This window comes from Xyrauchen texanus, chromosome 3 (assembly GCF_025860055.1).
Source record: "Xyrauchen texanus isolate HMW12.3.18 chromosome 3, RBS_HiC_50CHRs, whole genome shotgun sequence".
NCBI classification, from domain to species: domain Eukaryota; kingdom Metazoa; phylum Chordata; class Actinopteri; order Cypriniformes; family Catostomidae; genus Xyrauchen; species Xyrauchen texanus.
The window spans coordinates 18,898,021-18,918,568 of record NC_068278.1 but is presented as its reverse complement, the minus strand read 5'-3'; the positions used below and the strand labels follow the sequence as shown (position 1 = coordinate 18,918,568).

The window sequence follows — 20,548 nt, the reverse complement described above, 5'->3', positions numbered from 1 at the left end:
GCCAGACAGTGCATTTCATCTGCCGGGCTTTCAGCTGTGCAGAGCTGATGCTTTTACATCAATGAAAGTTTTAAGAACATTTAACACAAACACAAACATTTAAGAAGATGTGCTGTCCTAATTTTGAAGTGCTCTTTATCAACTACAAGCCTTTCTACTTGCTGTGGGAGTTTTCCTTGTTTAATCTGGTGAGTGTTTATATTCCTCCACAAGCATGTGTGAGCGCAGCACTGCAACAGCTGGCAGATCAGATCACAGACAGGGAACAACAATTCCAGGACTCACTTATTATTATTCTCTGCAATTTTAACAGAGCCAACCTCACCTGTGAACTTCTAAAATATAGAGAGCACATTACATGCCCCATCAGAGACAGAAATATACTGGATCACTGCTACAAAACATTAAAGGATGCATATCGCTCTGTCGCTAGAGCAGCATTGGGACTCTCTGATCATTGTCTTGTTCATCTTCTTCCGACCTACAGACAGAACATTTTATCAGCTAAACCTGTAGTAAAAACTTTAAAAAGATGGACCAATAAAGCAGAGCTGGAACTACAAGCCTGCTTTAACTGCACAGATTGGAGTGTTTTTGAAGCAGCAGACACCAATATGGATGAGCTCACAGATACTGTGAAATTATATATCAGTTTCTGTGAGGATACGTACATCCCTACTCTGACTTATTTAACATACAGCAAAGACAAACCATTGTTTACTGCAAAACTCAGGCCAAACAGGATGCTTACAGGGGTGGGGATAAAATCTTGTACAATCAGGCCAGAAACATACTGACAAAAGGTATTACCACTTGTCTAAAATCCTGTGATGACCAGCATGCCCCCATCTTCACACTGATCTTCAATAGATCACTGGAGCAGTGTGAAGTTCTCTGCTGCTTCAAACCCTCCACCATCATCCCTGTCCCAAAGAAACCCAAATCACAGGACTTAATGAGTAATTTGAGAGACTGGTGTTGGCCCACCTGAAGGACATCACTGGATCCCCTTCTATTTGCATATCGAGCAAACAGGTCTGTGGATGATGCTGTCAAAATGGGATTGCATCATATCCTGCAACATCTGGACAGATCAGAGACATTTGCAATGATTCATTTTATGGATTTAAGTTTGGCTTTCAACACCATCATGCCAGCTATTCTCCAGACTAAATTAAACTATCTATCTGTTCCCACCTCTATCTTTCTGACAGATAGGCAGCAGTTAGTGAGACTGGGGAAATTCACTTCTAGCACCTGTACAGTCAGCACTGGTGCCCCACAGGGACGTGTGCTCTCCCCACTACTCTTCTTCCTGTACACAAATTACTGCACCACCAAGGACCCCTCTGTCAAGCTTTCATAGATTCATATTGAGAAAAGGCAACATTTACATGTTTTATCCATTTAATGAAGAATACATTTTGATTGGCTTCATAAGTTGTACACCCAGCATTTTAAAATTTTACATTGTGTGAAAAACATTGACTACATATTTTGTGATGCTCTGAATACTTCAGATTCAAATGCTGACATGTTGAAATGCTAAAGACAGACTAACACACCTTATCCATAACAATTTGAATGAAAATGTCCTGGTCACATTTATCTTGCACAAAGAAAATGAAGACTGTTTTTGGACCATTAAGATTTTTTACATTGAGACATTATTTTCAGGACAATTTGTAAGCATATTTAAACCCCCAATTCTCATTACCATACCAGACATTTTACATAATGATTCTCATTACTGTAAAACATGCTGTAGTAATTTATTTTTATTAAAATTCATGAAAATAAAAGGCAGTACCAAGGAAGTACTCCTATGATGTTTAAATATTAACAATTTAAATAATATATCATACAAACCATCTTTGTTTTCACATTGAGGTTATAATAGTTGGAGGGTAAAGTTTGTGTAACCATCATGAAAATAATGTCAAAAAGAAGAAGAAAACAGGACATTTTCTTGACAGGTTTTGTGTGAATCACCCTAAATGTGCTCCTTGTCAAAGCTGTCAAATAACAATTCTAACAACAAATAATCATAATTGTAATTATTATAAATCTATGTAATGTATGATAATTTTTATTAACCTGTTTTACTGATAATGAATTATTTGTGTGGCAACATGTGGCATCATCTACTTAAAAAAAGTATCTGGGTCTTTGTATTGCAAAAGCAATCGACAGTCACTATACATCCTACAATACAGTAGAATTATCACAATTATTCGACAAATGATCTGTAAACAACACAACCACAGTAATACATGTCCATTATTATTAGCACTGTCCAGCTCTAAAAATAATTGTGTCAGTAGAAGAAATACATGAAATCCAGAGGTAACATGTGGTTGCTGGTTGATTATGTCCTGTTACAACAGCGCCATCTGGTGATTTTAAGACTGCAGCACAAACTGTGTTACATTGCCAATGTTCTGTTGCTTCATTTCTCCAATGATTGTTTTCGTTAAAACAAACACTGTTCCCCAAATGTGTAACAAAACTGAATATATGTAACCAAAGGTTTCACTCCACAGCTGGCTGAAAGATGGTGAAAGTATAAAGTTAGTTATAAAGATAAAGTGAGTTACATAGAATGTTTTTAATATCCAATCACACTTTGGAAACATTTCCAGTGTCAAAGACTGATTGATTAGTTGTTTGTGCAGATTTCTCCTCTTTGAATTCTGTTGTATTCCTGCAGGTGAATGAACAGTGGTGTATATTTTAAATTTGACAAAAGAAGGTTTGCAATGGACTTAAAATCTAGAACATGTAATTAGACCCATGTATTTCAGCTATAGGGGAGACCAGGGCTAGTTGTCACAAGAGGTTGTCACAAGGACATAGTCTATATACATCTCACTAACTAGGCTCTAAGGTTTTGAGTCAAAAGCCAACTACACAAATGTTTGTTTTCACTAGTAGTGGTTTTGAATGTTCGTTTCAAACACCCAGTTCAAAACACTCTTAAATTAGAACAATTTTGTGAATTTGGTCCTTTAAACTAACAACGGTCCTGATATTGAGAAGGTCAGAGATGTAGTGTATTTAATGAACATATATGGAGCAGACAACATAGCAAGTTACAGCAGAGAATTGAGCTAAGAAAGAACGTGAGGCAACAGATAAACTCAATTCGAACACTGCTTTTTTCCTCAGGCAATGGCAATGGTGGAAATGTTCAAAATCCCCGTAGCCAAAACTTTAAGGTAAGTACCTTAACAGACAGCTATAGCTCTGGTCCCCCCTATGTATGAGGAAATGGTAAATGCATACCTTGGCTCTAGAATAGGACAAGGATCTTGAAGAGAGAGAGAAAAACACAATGTATAAAAATATAATAATAAATAATATATTTTTTAACCATAAAAAAACAACTCAACCACTGAGATTCGTTACTGATAAGAGTTACGTGCTTTTTCTGTGTGTGGCCACGGTGTTTATTGAGCAAACTTTAGAGGGCATATTTAAGGACAGAACATCACATTGATCAACATTAATCTCAGTGCAGTTCTTTCCTTTTCTTTGCAGTTTATGTGACTGTTTGACACAGGGGCATTTCCAGTCTTTTAGCAGTACTGGGGCACAGGTGTAAAAGTGTACCCGTTTATTGCAAGCCCTTTTGACAATAAATCGTGTGTATGACATGAATTATAGGTATCTACAGTTAAATGTACACTAGTTAAAACTCTTGACATCAGCAATGGAATTACTACCAGTGAAAGTGCTAATTTTTGACATTGGTAATTAAGTTTGCACCATTAAAATGTTTAATTCTTGATATAAAAAAAATGACATGACCTGCAGCATTACACATTCCTAATATAAAAAAGATTTTAACTAGAAAATAATAAATAATTAACTGATAAACATAATTAATTTATATTTGTTAACTAGTAGAATTTCCCAATGATCTGTCAATCACACCTGTTCAAAATGCAATTTCAGATATCTATAATTATTGTCTTAATAGTTGAAATTCTAATTGCACATATCAGCTGTGTACTAAATATAATTTTTATATCAGTAATTAAATTGTTACTAATTCAAATGTCCATTCCTGATAGTGACAATTGAATAACAACTAGCAAAAATGCTAATGTTTGAAATCAGTAATTTGGTTTTCACTAGCGACAATGTTAATTTCAGATATCTGTGATAGTAACTAGTAAGAAAGCCTTTTAAGAGCTTTCATTATTCTTCAATTTATTGCCATCTGAAATACATTTCCAGATATCTGAAATACCAAATATAACTTGTTGAAATACAAAAAATGTGCATTAGTTGTAATCCAATTGTTTATATCAGTAATGGATTTACTGATATCTAAAAAGGGTATTTTTTGACATCAAGATCTAACATTTTAACTAATGAAAATTGAATCATAAATATGATGAAATGTCATAACGGCTTGCGATATCCTGTTACTGTTTTACTGACTGAGAAACTGCTCCAAACGACTCAAATTATAGTTTCGAATGATTCAAACTCAAGCACCGCTAGTTCAGAATTATGGGATTCAGAACATCATTTCTGAACTTACCAGGGAAAATGTTTCTCAGGTTGGTATACAGTAATCTCCCTCGTCACACAAGGCACAGGCAGCAGACATTAAACTGAGTCTTGCAATGCCCGTGGTTTGACATAAAAAGCTTGTGCTTGATCTCATTTACAAACTTACCAACATCTGTTGGGGAGACGATAGCCTCCTCAGAAAAGCCCATTGACAAAGCATAAGATCTGAATTTCTCAACTATCTCTGGTCTTGGTGTTGCTGACCGTACTAGGAGCAATGTTTTTTGACAAATTAGCATACTTTATCAGTAAGTCAATGACAGCATTGATGATGATATGATTTACAACATCAGTATAGACTTACCATAAAGAGCTAACTGAGTATACTCTTTGTCCATGTTCTTATATTTAAGGACCAAACTATAATCTGTGTAATTGGTCTCCACCACTGTGATGTCTTTGACTATTTTGTGCCCTTCAAAATGACAGAAAAGTCAACATGTCATGTTATTTATTTTAAACTAAGTATTTGTATTTCAAAAATCATGTATCAGTTTAATTGTACACTAAGAAGTAAATATTAACATAAAGAAGCAAAAAAATAAATAAAAAATAAATCTATGCTATAAAGATAATGTATAAAATGTCAAAGCTAATAGTGAATTCAGTTGAATTGTAGTTATTGTATTTTGCATTATAGTGTTTCTATTCTTTCTGTATAGATTTCTGGATTCTTTTCTGCTCAGTACTCGGGGTCTCTTGTCAATTCTGAATATTAAATCAAATGAATGTCTACAGATGATATGAATGTCTTTTGAGGCTTACATATACGGACCATTCAACCAAATTGGTTCAAACTCAGAGTGCCCTATTTTCAGTGTGATAAACGCAGTGCTACGCCATAAATAATACCCACAAAAAAAAAAAAGTCAACGGACATAGCCATGAAGTTTTGGTATTTTTATGCAAGCATGCACTAAGTCTAGGCGCAAGTGGGTTTGGCTATGCACGCAAAGCTCTAATGGACTGGGTCAAGTGCAATTTAATTCTTAGGTTCTTCTCCGGCACGGTCTGCGTCCTATTATATAGTCCATTCCCTGTCAAGCACCAGTGATATAAACAAAGAAAGCACATTCATAAGAAGTTGGTAGTGTAGATAGACTGCATGCAATGAATTAGAAGAGTCGAAATATGGATGTACATTCTTTTGTGCATTAGCTGCGTCCCTGTTGAATATGACACACTCATTTTCTACACATGGGAAATGTTGAGTGATAAAATCTAATTTATTTTAATAAATTAAATAAAAATAACTCTACAAATCATCCCTTGGGCCCACCACCCATTGGAGAAACCGCAGGAGTCGGGTGCGCTGCCATATGGGCGGCAGTGAAGGCCGTGGGCCTCGACGGACCAGATCCGGGCAGCAAAGGCTTGCTCTGGGGACGTGGAATGTCACCTCACTGGGGGGGAAGGAGCCGGAACTGGTGAGGGAGGTGGAACGTTACCAGTTGGATCTGGTGGGGCTTACATTGACGCACAGTTTTGGCTCTGGATCCGTACCCCTGGATAGGGGATGGACTCTATTCTTCTCTGGAGTTTCCCAGGGTGTGAGGCGACGGGCGGGTGTGGGGATACTCACGAGTCCCCGGTTCAGTGCCACTACGTTGGAGTTTGCCTACGGGTTGTGGGGGGGAAAACTCTTACTGTTGTCTGTGCATATGCACCGAACAGCAGTTCAGAGTATTCAGCCTTCTTGGAGACCCTGAATGGAGTCCTGAATAGGGCCCCAGTAGGGTACTCCATAGTGATGCTGGGTGACTTCAACGCACACGTGGGAAATGACAGGGACACCTGGAAAGGCGTGATTGGGAGGAACGGCCTCCCTGATCTGAACTCAAGTGGATGTTTGCTATTAGACTTCTGTGCTAGTCATGGAATATCTATAACAAACACCATGTTCGAACATAAGGATGCTCATAAGTGTACGTGGTACCAGAGCACCCTAGGCCGAAGGTCGATGATCGATTTTGTAATCGTGTCGTCGGATCTGAGGCCATATGTTTTGGACACTCGGGTGAAGAGAGGGGCAGAGCTGTCAACCGATCACCATCTGGTGGTGAGTTGGGTCAGGGGGTGGGGAAAGACTCTGGACAGACCTGGGAAGCCCAAGCGAGTAGTGCGGGTGAACTGGGAACGTTTGGAGGAGGTCCCTGTCCGCGAGATCTTCAACTCACACCTCCGGCAGAGCTTTTCACGCATCCCTGTGGAGGTTGGGGACATTGAATCGGAGTGGGCAATGTTCAAAGCTTCCATTGCCGAAGCCGTGGTGGAGAGCTGCGGCCTCAAGGTTTTAGATGCCGCAAGGGGTGGTAACCCTCGAACACCATGGTGGACACTGGTGGTCAGGGAAGCCGTCCGACTGAAGAAAGAGGCCTTCCGGGATTTGTTGTCCCGGAGGTCTCTGGAGGCAGTTGCAAGGTACCGACAGGCCCGAAGGGCTGCGGCCTCGGCCGTGAGGGAGGCAAAGCAGTGGGTGTGGGAAAAGTTCGGAGAAGCCATGGAGAAGGACTTTCGGTCCGCACCAAAGTGCTTCTGGAAAACCGTCCGCCACCTTAGGAGGGGGAAACGGGGAACCATCCAAGCTGTATACAGCAAAGATGGGACGCTGTTGACCTCAACCGAGGAGGTTATTGGGCGGTGGAAGGAACACTTTGAAGAACTCCTAAATCCCAACACGCCCTCTATGGTAGAGGCAGAGCCGCAGGCTGATGGGGGATCAGATTCTATTTCCCTGGGGGAGGTCACTGAGGTAGTCAAACAACTCCGCATTGGCAAAGCCCCGGGGATTGATGAGATCCGACCAGAAATGCTCAGCCTCCCCGGTAAAGTTTACTCCAAGGTGCTGGAGAGGAGGGTTCGGCCGATTGTCGAACCTCGGATTGAAGAGGAACAATGCGGTTTTCGTCCTGGCCGTGGATCGACGGACCAGATCTTTACTCTCGCAAGGATCCTGGAGGGGGCCTGGGAGTATGCCCATCCGGTCTACATGTGTTTTGTGGATCTGGAGAAGGCGTATGACCAGGTCCCCCGGGAGAGACTGTGGGAGGTGCTGCGGGAGTACGGGGTGGGGGGGTCCCTTCTTAGGGCGATCCAATCCCTGTACGTCCAAAGCGAGAGCTGTGTCCGGGTCCTCGGCACGAAGTCGAGTTAATTCCAAGTGGGGGTTGGTCTCCGCCAAGGCTGCGCTTTGTCACCAATCCTGTTTGTGATATTCATGGACAGGATATCGAGGCGTAGTCGGGGTGGGGAAGGTGTGCGGTTCGGTGGGCTGGGGATCTCATCGCTGCTTTTTTCAGATGATGTTGTCTTCATGTCATCATCGGTCCGTGACCTTCAGCTCTCACTGGATCGCTTGGCAGTCGAGTGTGAAGCAGCTGGGATGAGGATTAGCACCTCTAAATCTGAGGCCATGCTTCCCAGCAGGAAACCGATGGAGTGCGTACTCCAGGTAGGGAATGAGGTTTTGCCCCAAGTGAAGGAGTTCAAGTACCTCGGGGTCTTGTTCACGAGTGAGGGGACAATGGAGTGGGAGGTTGGCCGGAGAATCGGGGCAGCGGGGGCGGTATTGCATTCGCTCTATCGCACCGTTGTCACGAAAAGAGAGCTGAGCTGAAAGGCAAAGCTCTCGATCTACCGGTCAATTTTTGTTCCTACCCTCACCTATGGTCATGAAGGTTGGGTCATGACCGAAAGAACTAGGTTGCGAGTACAAGCGGCCGAAATGGGCTTCCTCAGAAGGGTGGCAGGCTTCTCCCTTAGAGATAGGGTGAGGAGCTCAGTCATCCGTGAAGAGCTCGGAGTAGAGCCGCTGCTCCTTTGCGTCGAAAGGAGTCAGTTGATGTGGTTTGGGCATCTGGTAAGGTTGCCCCCTGGCCGCCTCCCTAGGGAGGTGTTTCAGGCACGTCCAGCTGGGAGGAGGCCTCGGGGAAGACCCAGGACTAGGTGGAGAGATTACATCTCCACACTGGCCTGGGAACGCCTTGGGGTCCCCCAGTCAGAGCTGGTTAATGTGGCTCGGTATAGGGAAGTTTGGGGCCCCCTGCTGGAGCAGCTGCCCCCGCGACCCGACTTCGGATAAGCGGTTGAAGATGGATGGAAGATGGATGGATGGAACTCTACAAATAATTGAAAAAAAAAATTGTTTTTTAGAGACCACACTGTAAATGAAAATTTACATAAACGCACAATCCATAAATAATAATAGCCCAATAATGTTGAAGGGTTGACACTCATAAGAAAATATCATATTTAAATTTTATTCTTTGTCTTTTTCACATAATAAAAGCGGCACGTGCTGAGCAGTGCAGCAATATTAGATGTTGTTTATCATATTACAATTCAAATAATTTTGCCTCGTCTTGCCAGACAGCGAAAGATGCATTTGATTGGTCCCGGTTTCCTACCCTCCCCCTCTGTGAAAAACATGTCAGTAGCGGTTTAACCACCACACAATTGCGTGGGACCCCGGACAGGGAGTTAAAATTGATGCAATTGAAATGTTTTTTAAATTTATTTTTATTTTATTTTTTTCCCCTGGTAGTGATGACAGTAAATTGTTGGAAAGGTTAATATGTTCCCTAAAAATGCATTTTTTAATCTTAACACATAAATGTTTGATGTAGAAAATATTTCAAACGGAAATGTTTTATTATATAAATTATTAAAGACATACCAGTTTTCCAGCATCCATATTTGGAAAAACAAACACTACTTTTAAATTGTCATTATGGTAAAGGACTGCTTTACTCATAAAGCTTGTTTTCAATACAGACAAGAAATAGTTTAAAATAATAACTAAATTGGTTTCATTAAAAAAAATGTACAAAATTTGCAAAAGATCAACAATAACATTAATCCTTAGCTCTCTGACTTTCTATGCATTAATGTATCCTCAAAAAGTCTGTAGATCCAAATAGATCAATGCAAAATAGATCCAACATCTTAAAGAAAAATACAACCAGAAAGTGCATCCTTGTCCAACATGGCCATATGATTATTTAGATCCCTTCATTTTTACGTAAATAGACTCCAAAGTCAGAAAATCAGAAGCTTTGAACAGTTAAATAAATATTATAACCTGATTTTTTAGATTACAACTTTATTATATATATATACATATATTATTTTTTTTATATCTTTTTTAATCGCAGAGAATAGTGACGGTACAATAGTGACAATATTTAAAGTTACACTCTCAATTTCAAACTTTGGAAGTCATTTACTTTGAAATGTTCTTATCTACTTACTGTATGGCCATGATGGACAGGGATGTAATCTCACTTCCTAGTCAGAAATGCAGGAGTATGGCTAAACTTATGCTCAGCCAATTAACCTTTTGTGTTTCTGTAGTGACGTGATAACGTGGAACTTTATAAAATTAAACCTTTAATAGACTCAACATATTTTCCTTTCACTTTAAAAGAAATAAAAATATATATTTTTATCAACACCTAGGCTCAAGTATTATTTTCACAAGTTACAATCTAGGTGTTAGGGTTTGGGACAGTCACTTCCTCATAGAAAGTACTTTAATATATATACTGTATACATTTCACTTATTATCTTAAATTATGCACTGTGTTTAAATGAATCATAATATATTCTTTTGAAATGGCCAACATCTGAATTCTTAATTCTTATTTTATTCTGGGACCGCAGTTTGAACTAATTTGGTAGAATGGTCCATACATAAATTCAGAAGATTTACACAGTTCTGACTAAGATTGTAGAAATATTGTGAAAAGAAAAGACCACAGAGATCACTGGGATGGAGAGGGAAGTGCACCTTACTTTTGCTGAAGTAAGTGAACTCTCCTGGAACATCTGTCTTCTCATATGAATAAACACTAATTGCACATCCAAATGGTCTGTCAGTTCATATATAGAAACTGGTTAGCAAAGGGTTCAGATATTTAAACGTATTTCCCCCCCTCACAATATCATATAAGTTTTAAACTTAATATGAGATTCTGTATTGTAATAATTAAACAAAATATTAAAATAGTGCACCTCATTGTCCACATGGTCAGATTCACATTTCCATGAAGATTTGGTACCACAAAACCTTTAGAAACCTTTACTTTGCTTTTGAACATTGCAAACATGGGCGACTCATCTGCAAGTCCAACACGGTACCATTCACCTGCAAACTGACAGTTAAAGTAAACAGAGATAGGTTGCAGTTTTAGGGCCCCAAGTGTAAAAAAGAACATCTGTTAAATGTACAACAAAACATTTAGATTTTAGATATGTAAATAAAGTATAAGACGATCTTGAGAAGAAAAATGACTATAGATATCAAATATGCTATTGTGAAATGTTGTAATCCCAATTGTGGTTCGACCTCTTCGCCTTTTTTTTTTATTTTGCTGTGCTATCTTCTCACAAGCCCAACATTTCATGACATGCTGTGGACATACAGATTAATATGAAAGGTCTATTAAATAGAAAACACGCATAAACTACATATCCCAAAACAGCCACACAACCCAAAAGACTTTCAAATTCTCATCATACTCACTTTCTCCAGATCAAAGTTTGGTTGAGGTTCAATAGAATGCTGTGTGTTGAAACTGTTTGCCAGCGTCAAAATACAAATCAAAAGTATTAATACCAGAGCCATGTTGAAATTTCAAGAGTTCCTATCTTATATGGAAAAACTAAAGAACACAAAACAAATGACATTGCAGCAAAATGGCTGTGAAGCTCCTGGATTTTATATTTGCCAACGCAAGGGAATGTTTGTGAAACGCTGGAAGCCAGCCCCTAACACACAACCCATACAAACTCTGGCAGTTAACTGGAAGTGATCAATTTAGTCTTTTCTAACAGCAAGGCTAAGGTTTTCAGTGCTACAGAATCTGACAACAATCAACAAAATACTGAAGACATTATTGAAAAGGAACCAAGATGACAACAAAACATATATTTTGTCAAACCTGACAGTGGTGCACTTTATCAGGCAGCAAAATGCATTAAACATTTAAGGATATCGCCCACATGTGAATGTACAACTCAGCTTAAAAATGTTGCTCCACATTGACAGACTGTGAGTGTAAAATGGCCCTGGACTTTGAACTGCACTGGCCCACCACAACTGGCCCACATACTCAACTGCCAACACAAAGGTTACGTCAATAATATAAATAAATATTTTAAAAAAAAATATCCACATTTTTTCACTAATGCAGGGCAGCGTCCCAAGTTCTAAAGAACAAACTCTGTACACTGATATAGGGGTTTCAAAGACCACATACAGGGATTGTAATGAAAGAACACCTCTGTTATTAAACCCCAAACCTTGAACTGAACATATATGGTATAATGTCTAAATACCTTGAGACAGAAAATTGGCTGGCTAGCAGGGCAAGTTAGCTTGCACATGCTTCAAAAAAATAGCGGAACACTTAATTAGGTACACGTGTACTGTGCAAAAATAATGCTATAAATTGTCTTAATTTTTAAATGAACATCATGAAAATTCCAGTAAACAAAGCTATATATGGTATGACCAACTTTGCCTTAGAAACAGCCCCTGTGCTCCTAGGTACACAGTGACAGTTTTTCTTAGTAGCTGGCAGATGTTCCAAGCTTGTTGGCAAATTTGCCACAGCTCTTCTATTTAAGCTGTCTCAGTTGCTTTTTTGTTGTTGCCATTTTTACTATGGGATAATGCATTACAGCAAACTGCTATTGACGTAAAATAGGCAAAACAAAGATGTCAGAGGTTTTGAGGGCACCAAAAAACAGATGGCAGTTTAATTTATTTTGAGCAATAATTAGGGAAGATCCTTGTCAAAGTTTTACAGTGTTGGGGTTGTTCGATTTATCAGGTTTCATTAATCAGCATATTAAAATGAATTTCTTACAAAACACCTTTTTAATTAAAATCTTATTTGGCATATCATACACTTTGGCATTACTGTAATTGTTGTTCCTTGTAATAATTACAGAATAATGTATCATTGTACAACAGACTCAATACTAGAATCATTATGTGTCTTTAGACAGGCCCATTTAATTTAGCTAGCTCCTTGAATGGAGTAAGGGATGGATACGCACGCATGTATACACACAAACACGAATTTTAGGCAGGTGCATTTTTGAGGTAAGAAAAAAAAGTTTAGTTGGCATATGGAAGTATGAAAGCACACACAAGTGGCAATAAACAGCTTATATAACGTTTATAACAATATATCTACATAATATGAGATGTGTTTTAATAAAATGATTGTGTCAATCTGATCGTTCTATTTTAAAAAAGTAAAGTTACTGCCTTGATACAGAAAAAAATCTATTGAGAAATTGAAAACTATAGTGTGTATGAAGCTTATGTAACTGGATTTCCATCAAACAGTGTGTCAAATCAATAGTTGTCCATGCACATTCTGCACATTCAAACCAATTAAAAAATTACATTAGACAACATAAAATTGGTGCCTCAACAGTAACAGTATGTGAATAAGTCATTTTTTTAAAATAATTCTTGAACATTGCCTGAAACGTATCACATCAGCCACTGCACATTCATTTAATAACAAATCAACATTAAGACAACAGGGATGTTATTGATCAGATATGCATACATATTTGATCTGTAAACATTGACATTGAGTCAAACATCATGCCAGAATTCCAGCAGGTTAATGCAACTAGTTCATTAATTACAAAACTTCTAGTAGAAAACTTGTTTAGAGTTACTGAGTTCCCTTGAAATGGGCTTGAATCTCCTCCAGAGTTTTGCCTTTGGTCTCAGGGACAAAGACAGCAGTGAAGATGACATTGAGTGCACACAGCACTGAGAACATCCAGAATGTTCCTGCACTGGTAATGAGATCCTGAAATAGGCATAATTAATGCTGTATTATGGGCTTATAAAAGCACTTTCAACTAAGACCTTGTTGCCCAAAAAAATTCAATGCATTTTCACTATATTTGAATCAAAATATTAATCTCACTGCAGCACAATAATGATGGTCTGATAGTCCAGGGCCAGTGTCAGAGACTTTCAGGCCAATTACAGAATTATGCTTATGTATTCATAGCTTTCGTGGAGTTAACTGTCAGCTCACCATGAGGTTCTGGAAGGTCTTGGTGACAATGAAGGCACAGGTCCAGTTGGTAAGCACACACAAAGCACTGCCCAATCCCCTCACTCGTGTGGGAAAGATCTCCGACATCACCAGCCATGGAGTAGGACCCCAGCCAAGAGCAAAGCCTGATGAACACACATATTGAAGCTACTACACTAATAATAAGAAAACACTTCCTCGTTTGTAAGTCACTTTGGATAAAAGCATCTGCTAAATGAACAAATTTACATTTTGAACAAATACAGCAGCAAATCCAAATAGAGATTTTTCTATGGTATGAATAATTCATGTGCAATGATAGGTTTCAGTTACCTGTAATGAAAAGGCCCATGCTTCCCACAGCAAGCCAGGCCAGGTCTGTATGGGGTTGCTCAGCCAGAGGACCCTGAGCATCTGCTAGTACGCTCAGTAGCGAAGAGTTGGTATGCTTCATCACAGTCAACTTGAAATACACCCCAAACACTGCTTCACTAATACACATAGTGACACCTTGTGGGGGGGAATACAGGATAATTCACTTTTTGTTTTTATCATATTCAACAATGATGGAGTAAAAATATATAAGTCCTTATAGGGATAGTTCACCCAAAATTTAACATAAACGTAGGTTCTCATGTAGACCAAAATTGTAAAGTGCATAAAGGCAGCATAAAATTAATCCATTTGACTCCAGTGGTAAAATTTCTCCAGAAGCAATATAATATATATGTGTGTGAGAGAAACAGATCAATATTTAAGTCCTTTTTACTATAAATTCTCCTCCCTGCCCAGTAGGTGGTGATATGCGCAAAGAATGCAAATCATCAAAAACAAAATAATGTGAAAGTTAAGATTTATAGTAAAAAAGGACTTACATATTGATCAGTTTCTCATCCAAACCTATCATATCGCTTCAGAAGACATGGATTAAACCACTAGAGTCAAATAGATTACTTCAAATCTGGGATGGCATGAGGGTGAGTAAATAATGAGAATTTTTGTTTTCATTTTTGTGTGAGCAATCCCTTTAACACATGGGGCTTATAAGAGATGTTTCTACCAGACAAGATGAGGAGAACTTTTCGTCCAGCCCTGTCCATGACAAAGGCAGCAACAGCGGTGAAGACCACCTGAGTGGCAGCCACAATTACAGTGGCAACATCGCTGCTCTGTGACAGAAAAAAAAAATAAAAATAAAAAAAAGAATATTGCAATTTGTATTTAGCATGAACAGTAAGAGGTTCTCTTTATGGGAGAAATAAAAAAATTTAAAAAACACTTACTTTGAAATGAGCCTGCTCAAAGATAGTCTCTGCATAAAACATGATAGCGTTAATGCCGGTAAATTGCTGGAAGAGCATCATCATAATGCCCACCCCCAAAGGCCTATAGACACCAGGGTCCTTCAGATCAGCCAGTCTGAAGCTCTGCTCCTGTAATCAAACAAATATTACTTACATCTCAACAACTTATTAGGAGTAAATTCCCATACTACTCAAGTATGGTGACATTCCACATTGCAGCTGAATTTTGCCTGTGAAACACCAATCAGTTTTTGGATGACAACTAAATCTGCCATTTTCAATTTTGGTTTGGGCCACTTTCATCAATAGTTATTCTTGCAATTTTGAAAAAAAAAAAACCACATCTGTGTTAGCAATGATCAATAAATAACAAATCCAAATATTTCTTTTATAATAAAAATTTATAATAAAATTGTGCTGTATACAGACACAGAAGAGATATTTATTAAATAATAATGCAATGGCAAAGTGAGGTAAAAAAACACAACCACTACTCTTACATACTCTATTAAGAGAAGATACAATAGATCAAACTGGGGTTAAATCAGACAGGTGTGATGTCTAACTTCATTTTTGTACGCTTCCTCTATTCTGGCACACTCCCAATCTACTGGGGCATCAGGGCCCCTGAGAAAGCGCAAAGCCTCCTCTGCCTCTCTCCTCTTCCCCTGGGAGATCAGAAACCGTGGCGTCTCTGGCATAAAGCACATAGACACCAGCATCAGTGTGGGAGGGATGGAAGAAGCGATGGCTAACCAGCGCCAATCCAGGAACAACCCTGAGAAAAAAAAACGCAAATTTGCATGTGCATATTATTATTTATTTGATTTCTACCTAAGGTTACAAAAGGCCTATTTGTTTCTGGATTGAAGTATGGGTTAAAAGAATGTCTCGGGTTCAATATAGCTTTTATAATTTGAATTTGTAGAGATACACCGATACCAATTTATGATGATTGACAGAAGCACCTAGTCTTAAGTATCAGCCGATACGAGTACCGATTCAAGTAGTTTGCATATGCATAAATTTGCTAGGATTAAATGGTTTAAACACCAAAATGTTTCAGTTTTCAAACAGGTTTTAAAATCACCATGCGATTGCAACCACGTCATTATGTTCATGTACTTGTACTCTGAAATATTAACCTTGTGCGACCCTGCGTCCATATACGTGAACGTTGCATTTTGGCTTTGCTATATGCAGTGCATTATTTAATTTCATTCAAACCGACTGATCTCATTTCAGAAGACTGTCGGAAAAGGGTTAAACTTTCCATGAACAGATTCATGTGACAAAACAACATGGCACCGATCACAGTGGAGTTTGTCTTTAAGAAAAACACCAACAAAACGACATCTGGTAAGAAACCTAATTAAGTTCTTACACTGAAACCTGTTTAAGTCAAAAGATTAGAGTCTAAAAATGTTTTAGCGATTTCTTGCAAAATGCCACGCTGCTAAACACAATGTACACTACAGTGGACAATAGCACAAGGTTTTCTTTCGAAATTCTACATTTACTGTGCATCATCACAAAATCAAATGAAATAAATAAATGCTGCTTTCAGATGCTTTAAATGGAGTTAGAATGTTCCGAGACCAGAGCACACTGGAGGTTAAGTCATTGACTAAATAGGGTACAAGGTAGCATCCTGAAGCTTTCCTTTGAATCAAAGTGCATTCTATAAAAACATCCTATCAAAAGTTCAGTTTCAGACTGCAGATGAGGTTTGACCACTCAACATGTTTGGCAGACATGGGACAATGGTTAAAAGTACATTGAATCAGAATTTATAATGTATAATTTTATTTTAACATGGTTGGCAGTGATTGGATGATGCTGGCCATTACTTGTATCAGAATTCATTATGTACATTTCTGATTGGTAAAATGCTTCAAAATATCCATAAATTATTATGCATTGAGATTCTGTTGCCAAAGTAAAATAAAAATAAAAACATTGTAATATAAGCCAAATCAAGCCAAATAATTTGTATAGTCTTTCATTTCTGATTTTCTCAATACAAAGCAACTTTACAGAAAAACAACTGTCATGTCTGTAACGTCTCAAAAACATGAATAACCAACACTCCTGGAAACATGAACAATTTCATACAAAAAAATCTCTCTACAGCTTGGTATTATTTAAAAATGAACACAGATTAGTCCCCTGTTCACATATGAGGACATACATTAAGGAAAACTATTTGCTCTAGATTTTATTTATTTTTTGCATATAAATTAGATGCTACTAGTAACAAATAAAAGGGAAGTGGAAAATGCACATCGCAGTCAGGCTCTGGTCTCAGGAAGTTAAAGGATTATGCAGATTCCAAGTACGAGTATTTACCCCCCCAGTATTGGTCCGATACAAGTACAACAGAGTAGTATTAGTGCATCTCTAGTTATTTGTATAAATAAGCAAAAATCTTGTTTAAAGCAATGCACTTACAACTGACGTTTATGGGAAGACACATTGCACTGGAATAAGTTACAACAATGTTTCTAATGTATAGCCACAACAATTTAAAAATGTTATGTTAACATGAACACTAGTGTCATAAAAATCGTGTACCAACGCTGTGCATGTATACCGTCTCCAATCATTCAACTCTTGTCACGACCATGTAAAACTGGTAAATCCAGTAATCTTGTCATGACACACACAAATATACCAGGAAGGAACAAGACATAACGATCCACAGCACGGCACAGATGTTGTCGATGGAGCTTAAATCATATTGAACCCGGAACATTATTTACACGTCTAAGGATATGTTGTTATTCTTGAGGTTGGCTCTCTTAATCTGTTTAATTGATAATAATAATAAATCCCACTATAAATCACTAAAGGGTTAGTGCTAGCTGCACTGGAATATAGACATTATATGCGAAAGTTTCAAATGTGACTTCTGACTAAACATTAACATACTCAGCAACTAACTGGAAGACTTCGGTTACTCTCAAAAGCACTCAAATTTCATAACCAGTATGTCATAATTCAGTCACAAGTTAGGTAGGTAAAACTCTACCTGCTATATAGGCACCCATAATGCCCGTCACCACCATAAGTTGTACACAGGATCCCATAGTACCCCTAACACGCTCATGAGCCATTTCAGAGATGTAAAGCTGAAGAAAGAGAAAAACAAGCCAAAAGATGTGGACAATCTAAACTCCCATTGAGTTTGGTTAAAAAAAAGCAAGGTATGTTTTAGTCAGATAACCAGTAAAAAAAAATATTATAGAGGTGAATTGTAATGATTTTACATTTGGCCTACAGTTCTCAACAACAATAATTATTAATTAATTTATACTTTTATAATAAATATAAAATCAATATGATCCAATTCTCTCCATTACATTACATTATTTCAGCATAAAGTCAACTGAACTGTTCCAAATCAAAAGCCCCATTTGACAATAAATTGGAAATACTTACAGGTACAACAAGAGAAGTCACTCCACTGGCCAGACCAGTGAGCACTCTGCCCACGTAAAGCATCCAGTGGTTCTGAGCGGCGATAATGGTAGTAAACCCAAAGATGAATGGTATTGCACAGAACATAAGGCTCAACTTTCGCCCGATCCTGTCCACAATCCATCCTCCTACGAGACCACCAAATGCTGCACCAATCGTCACCACAGACTATAAAACACAAAAATATAGAATTATAATATTAAAACCCTATATTTCAGTATCTTGACTGACAACTGAAGGAAAAATTAGAAACAGCAGTGTGAAAAACTTAATGTTCACAGCTTTTTGTAATTAAAATAACATTTGATCAGCAACATAACATCTAGGAAACTGAAATTAACATGCACTGCTTGCATTCTGCTGCAGCACTACCATAAATGCAATAGTTTAAATGGGTAAAAGAATCACTTTGAGAAAGGAAACAGGACCCTAAACATTAACAACCTACTGTATAGCCCCCAATTATACAGAATTTGTAAAGCACCTTACCCCAAACCAGGAAGCTTCTTCTGTGCTGAGCTGCAGTCTTTGGTCTTGGATTCTGCGGAGTTCTGGTATTGCAGGAGAGCTGTAGCCCAGCACAAACCCAAAACTAAGGGGTCCCAGAACTGCTGCAAATGTGGCCATGTACAACTTCCCATTTCTAACTTTACTGCGTAGAGAGAGAGAGAAAAAAAAAAAAACCATTCAGACTAGTTATGGAAAGCTGCCAGATTCCTTTCTTCTGACAGGAGCAACATACATAAGAGTAGTTCACTCAAAAATGAAAATTCTTTCATCATTTACTCACCCTCATGCCTATTCCAAATGCACATGACTTTCTTCTGCTGAAGATTTTTGAAGAATATCTCAGCTGTTTGTCCATACAATGCAGGTGAATGCAAACAAAATGATGAAGCTATAAAAAGCTCATAAAGTCAGCATAAAAGTAATTAATATGACCCCCATGGTTTAATCCATGTTTTCTGAAGTGATCTAATCAGTTCTGGGTGAGAACATACCAAAATATAACTCCATTTCACAGCACATTGCCATTGCAGTATCTACACACAATCATGATTTCAATCTTGATTACACTTCCTAGTGCTTGATGCATGCACAGAACACTAAATTGCACTATTGGAAGTGTAATAGAGTTTAAATCATGATCACCAAGGAGACTGCTATCAGGCTGTACAGTAGAAAACAGAGATATATTTTGGTCTGTTCTCACCCACAACGTATTGGATTGCTTCAGAAGACATGGATTGAATCATTGGAGTCGCATGGATTATTTTTATTCTGCCTTTATGTGCTTTTTGGAGCTTCAAAGTTCTGGTCACCATTCACTTGCATTGCATGGATCTACAGAGTTGAAATGTTCTTCTAAAATGTTTTGTGCTCTGCAGAAGAAAGTCATACACATCTGGGATGTCATGAGGGTGAATAAATGATGAGAGTATTTTCATTTTTGGGTGAACTATTCCTTTAATATTAGAAACTATTCAAGTATGTATTTAGAGAATACAATAAAGTAGTATAATAACTACACTTACAAAAAAGTACCATGATATGGCACCATGATAATGGTAATAAGGTAATACCATGGTAATTTTTGAGGGTATACTGTTGCCTTCCATGTTTAGTAATATGCTAATTACTCAGTACCATGGTATTCCCATCTGGAACATGGTACCGCCACAAAACTTTTTTGTAACATGTCATTGTTTGAGTTTTAAATGTGAATGTAATTATCCGTCATCACAAAAAGACCTAAAAGTGACATTAATACTCTTAAAACACTTACTCCAAATATGAGTCCTGCTCTGCTCTGTCCTCTATTCTTTGTTCGTCGTTGACCAAGAGTGGTCTGGTCTCCTCATCTTGATCCATCACGTCTTCACTTGCAAAATGACGATTAAGCAGCTACTTTATGACACCCAATGATAAAATGCCATTTATTTCATGTCATACATCACAATTACAAAATGCATGAAGTACAGCCAGTGAAGTTTTAAAGCCTTTGTGTTTCAGCATCCCGTGATAGACAAAGTTGTTGAAAACGCTGAATTCAGTAAAAAATACTCTCATTGAAATCAGCTGATGTGCACGCTGACAGTAATAAAA

The 20,548-nt window shown here is 38.1% G+C and overlaps 2 protein-coding genes across 3 annotated transcripts; both read right to left on the bottom strand.

The window, feature by feature from the left end:
• Nucleotides 1-1,399: 1,399 nt before the first annotated feature.
• lcn15 (lipocalin 15) lies at nucleotides 1,400-12,061 on the bottom strand. 2 transcript variants are annotated; one of them, XM_052095491.1, is made up of 7 exons: nucleotides 11,108-12,061; nucleotides 10,597-10,736; nucleotides 10,378-10,454; nucleotides 4,889-4,999; nucleotides 4,691-4,792; nucleotides 3,286-3,310; nucleotides 1,400-2,547 (listed from the first exon to the last, which is right to left on the bottom strand). In XM_052095491.1, exons 1-7 carry the CDS (start codon nucleotides 11,207-11,209, stop codon nucleotides 2,403-2,405), a joined length of 702 nt encoding a protein of 233 aa, XP_051951451.1. In that variant the 5' UTR covers nucleotides 11,210-12,061; the 3' UTR covers nucleotides 1,400-2,402. The 2 variants fall into 2 exon arrangements, with proteins under 2 accessions (XP_051951451.1, XP_051951459.1); XM_052095499.1 differs by having other exon boundaries at nucleotides 2,405-2,704; nucleotides 11,108-12,046.
• A 263-nt stretch (nucleotides 12,062-12,324) lies between these two features.
• Nucleotides 12,325-20,548, bottom strand: slc2a8 (solute carrier family 2 member 8). The gene is made up of 10 exons (XM_052104604.1): nucleotides 20,229-20,548; nucleotides 18,932-19,094; nucleotides 18,404-18,610; nucleotides 17,994-18,093; nucleotides 15,529-15,740; nucleotides 14,942-15,091; nucleotides 14,719-14,827; nucleotides 13,992-14,168; nucleotides 13,659-13,804; nucleotides 12,325-13,424 (listed from the first exon to the last, which is right to left on the bottom strand). The coding sequence occupies exons 1-10, from the start codon at nucleotides 20,312-20,314 to the stop codon at nucleotides 13,284-13,286; spliced, it is 1,491 nt and encodes a 496-aa protein (XP_051960564.1). The 5' UTR covers nucleotides 20,315-20,548; the 3' UTR covers nucleotides 12,325-13,283.